The 4419-nt window shown below is 38.6% G+C and overlaps 2 protein-coding genes across 2 annotated transcripts in view; one reads left to right on the top strand and one right to left on the bottom strand.

The window, feature by feature from the left end:
- The window catches only part of LOC102206962 (protein Niban-like), a 19045-nt gene extending 17685 nt beyond the window's left edge, over window positions 1-1360 (bottom strand). The window contains exon 1 of the mRNA XM_005737585.1: window positions 1186-1360. Within this exon, the coding sequence (XP_005737642.1) occupies window positions 1186-1318 (133 nt within the window). The 5' untranslated portion in view covers window positions 1319-1360. The remainder of the gene's footprint in view (window positions 1-1185) is intronic.
- Window positions 1361-3301: 1941 nt separating this feature from the next.
- olfml2bb (olfactomedin-like 2Bb) overlaps window positions 3302-4419 on the top strand; it is a 10525-nt gene continuing 9407 nt past the window's right edge. The window contains exon 1 of the mRNA XM_005737584.2: window positions 3302-3792. Coding sequence (XP_005737641.1) covers window positions 3538-3792 — 255 coding nt within the window. The 5' untranslated portion in view covers window positions 3302-3537. The remainder of the gene's footprint in view (window positions 3793-4419) is intronic.

Genomic DNA, 4419 nt, shown 5'->3' with positions numbered 1-4419 from the left:
ATATATATACATATATAATACCAATGGCCGTATTGGTCCATGGTCCACTTGGTATAGTAAATCCGTTGGGCATCTTTCTTGGCCTTCAGACAATAATTCTGATGGCAAAAGAACCAAACGGGACAGGCGGCGGAAAAGAAAAAAAAAACAGTAATAAATGGTAAGTAAAAAGTAATCTTGGAGAGGTAAAACAAGACAGGCATATTTGAAGAAATAATGTACATGTCTGAAAAGGGTGAGAGGATATATCAACTACCTCACACATATACAAAGGCCAAATATAAACAATACCACAGTGTGCAGGTGTGAAGTAATTTGTCATGTGGCCGAATTTAACAAAAGTCCTGCTTGTGTACGCTGGTGTGTAAGTGGGTTTTGACTGTGGTTCCGGGTTTTTAATCCGGTGTCTTCAGTGTAGATTGATCATAATCATTTGTTTACAGTATGAGACCACTATCCAGCCTGACTTTCATCTTACATACTGACACACATAGATAGACAGAGATCTGACAACCCATAATAATATAATAGTTGGAAATAGCTGTAATTACATTTGAGTTTGCAAGGGAGATTAGTGACAGGATGTGACTGTGCTGATAACATGTATAGGAATGTACACATGGAGAAATAAGCAAAAACATTTACAGAGCACATCAGTTTTGTTACTTTTTTCTATTAAAGTTAAAATATTCATTAAAATAGATATAATTTAATTAGACTTTAAAGCATAATGTCCTTTGCTTGGTTACTGTCACACTCTTAGCTTGGTGGTCAAGGCTGGTACCCAGCCCAAAATAACCGCAATTTCCCCAGTCAACCCATTATTCCGGGGACCCTTGTAACACACCGCACCCCTAACCAGGTTTCCTGTCAGCCTTTTGCTAAAAGTTAGCAACTAGAAGACTAATAAAAATATATTTATGCTGTCTAAAAGCAATCGAACAAAAGTAGCAGTTTGGTTTATTTTTAAATTTACATTGATACAGCTGCAATAACCACATCTATTGCTTTTATTACTGCTACTACTTTGACTACTACAAAGCCAAAGTAGCTGCTATCATTGTGCCCATACATTTATAGGTTCTGTTTCACTTTTACTCTCTCCCTTCTATTTCTTAGGATTAGAAAACTGACATTCAAGTTTTTCTGAGCTGCTCTGAAAAAGAAAAGTGATTTCTTAGTTACCTTTGATGTAGCTGATTTTGGCCTCATCCAGCAAGCCAGAGGAAGATGCTCCCATGATGTCTACTTTCTTTCTTTTGAAGGTTGTTAAGAACAGGTGACTGGGGTTATTTAAGGATCTGCGCACAACACACATAGGAAACACATGTCAACTGAATGAGCTGCTCTGATGTGTCAAGAGGCTTTTGCTCAACTCATTTCCTCTGTGCTCTGTGAGTCAGTGTGTGGTGAGGTGGGGCGGGGCCAGCAAAATGTGAGGTGGAATCTGTCACTGCGGCCCCTACCAACTTTAACGTTGTACCCAAGTGTCACAGCCATCCTTGCAAGGCCATCTGCTGGTATGCACAAGAGTGACATGTTTAACATAATACCCTTACCTAACAACATAAGTATTTTTTTATGTGATGCATTTATTGAACAAGTTAGAAAAGATAACAAGCATTTAGTCCCTCATCTTTGGGTTATCTGTGGCAGTTCACGGAGAGATCGTTATTAATCAGTCTATGTTCCTGCCCCCACCTCTGAGCTAGAACTGTGGGTAGTGACCAAAAGAACAAGATGGCAAATGGAAAAATGAACTTATTTAAGTAATAATTATTTGAACCTTTCTCAACTCTGCTGAATCTGTAAAACTTTGAAGTCAACCTTATATACTAAGATGAAAAAAGTACCTTTGTAGCAACCAATGAAAGTCTAGACCCTAACCTTCTACATTTCAAAATATACAGTTTCCAGATAATAGCAAATTTAACTAAATCTCTTAAAGATTTTATTTTGTATTATGTTTATTTAAAGTTCAATTTGGCTTTATTCTTGGACAGTGAAGGAGTAGCTTTTAAAAAATAAACTTCTTCATCTTTTACCGGCTTTGTTGCAGAGTGTCTGAAACAAGCTCCTCTTTTAAATCAAATGGGTGGGGCTTCTATGCTCAGCCAGGGTGGGGCTTCTATGCTCAGCCAGAGCTAGGCTATTCACACTCTGACAAGGAGTAAACACAGGACCAGTTTAATCAATTCCAATACCGTCAACCGTCCAATACCGTTAGATAAATCATCATCAATTTGCAAATTCTAAACACATTTTAATGACCACTGTGATTTTCACAATATTTAGCTAACACAACAAAACATAACTTTCAGCTTTTGGTGTACTTTATAACTGGGTTTTTGTACAGAACACTTAGAGTTTGTTTGCAGTCTTATGAGTTTGTGGCTCATAGGGGTTACTTTTTCAAACACTGACCTAAAATTTTGTCCATACTTAATATGAACATCATTGAACAGCATGTACATGGAAGACAATCACAAAAAGCACAATTCCCTACTACAGCGAAAGTGCCTTTTCATCATGCACATCATTTTCGTGAGTCCAACTCACAACCCTGAAATGGATAAGCGGAAGTGAACGGATGGGTGTATATTTGATGACATTCTAATGGCCATGTGTTTATGAAAGACACAAAGAGTTAGGAATGATACAATAGTTTAACTTGTTTGTATAATTTTTCATATACGATATGACGCATTTTTATATAAATATTAAAATATAATTTGAAAAAAGTCTCTATATTTCTAATAGTTTTTGTTACAATAAGCAGGATCCGTTTTCAGATATTCTGGTTAAACTAAATACCTTGTGGTATATTTCGAGACATTAATAGTAAGAAAATTGTTTGACCTCGGTTTTAATGGGAACCTTATTAAACGTGAACATACCGTGAGGTTTACTGGTAAAGCAAAAACAGTTGTGACATGATAAACCGCCTTTGCAGTGCCCAGTTAGGCTACTTTGATTGGCTGGCAAGCTGCAGTAAGCTGTGTGTAATGTTAAGTGTTCAACCTGGAGCCATTCTGCTCTCTCTCTCTCCCCTCTCCCTCCCCGCCCATCTGTCCCACTCCCACTTCAGGCTCAGGCTCGAGCGCAGTTAGTCCAGTTCTGATTGGGGCCGGTGTTGAGGTCCGTCGGTGCCACCCAGCTCACCGGCGACACGTCACACTGACCCGAGTTAAAGCAACCTTTTTTTAAAAATTATTATTATTATTTTAGCTTTTAATTCGTTTCTTTTACAACAATTATTTTAATACGAGTCTTCATTAAAAAAAAAGACAAGTACACGAGATCTTTCTTTCTTTTTTAAGTTTGAGTACTTTTTTTTTTCAAGCTAAACCGTTTTATGGACTCATTTTTACCCGCTCGCAAGGACAAAAAGCCTACTTTCTAGTGAAGTAATTTACTGCACCGTTTGATGCGTGGGTGTTTATTCATTCGTACTTGCTCCGCAATTTTTGGCTACAACTACCTGATAAAGACTAGTTTGTATACAGAGTGCTTCTTATCCTTAGCTGCTGTGCAGAAATGTGGCGCGGACTTTCACTGCTGATTTTCTGCTGTGCTGTAAGAAGCCTGGCGGTGGACGGAAGCATTCGGGAGAAGATGCTGCTAGCTGAAACCGACGAGCTGAGGCCGATTAAAGATGCCAACTCCACAAGCAAAGCAGAGGGTAGTCACCAGTTCCCGGAGAAAGCCACTCAGGGGAGAGTTCCACAGTTCCAACCCACTGTCGAGCCTCTGGAGGACGAGCTGGAAAACCAAGAGAATATAATAAGCCAGGTTTGTGAACTATAATGTGCGCCTTTTTATGATTAATTGTATTCTATGTTAAACTACACTGACAAAGAAGTTTATGTATGCATACTGCGAATGAGTTGGGAGAACAGAAATTCCTAGTTTTAATAATTAAGGCAGTTATCAAATTTAAAACGTTTTAAAAGTTAAAAGCACAAGATGGTGTGCTGTTTGACCTATTTTTACATTTGACTGAACTGAAGTAAAGTTCTGCAAAGCCATGCTCTTCTATGCAAATTATAAAAACTAAAACTTCAATCCATGACCTGTGACCTGCTTAATTCTTCTTCCAGGAGACTTCAAATGAGTAACAGCAGTTAGTACCTCTGCAAAACTTTCCATCTACCTCATCAAGGGAAAACCACATGAGATCCCACAGCACTTGTGCTGTTAGGACTTACTTTGCTTTAAACAGTGAACCCTGAACCCCTCGTTTTTCATCTTGAGTTGGATTTCAGGGGTTGTTTCTGACACAGCGATTCCAAAAGTTTAACTATACGGGAAATTTCCTTTTACCTCATACTGTCATGGTAAATCAAGCCCAGAGCTGTGTGTGTGTGTGTGTGTGTGTGTGTGTGTGTGTGTGTGTGTGTGTGTGTGTGTGTGTGTGTG

The sequence above is a fragment of the Pundamilia nyererei genome, unplaced genomic scaffold (genome assembly GCF_000239375.1).
Source record: "Pundamilia nyererei isolate P.nyererei 1_Seehausen unplaced genomic scaffold, PunNye1.0 scaffold00077, whole genome shotgun sequence".
Lineage (NCBI taxonomy): Eukaryota > Metazoa > Chordata > Actinopteri > Cichliformes > Cichlidae > Pundamilia > Pundamilia nyererei.
Note: the sequence above shows the minus strand (reverse complement) of the source record. Positions and strands in the feature narration are given on the sequence as shown.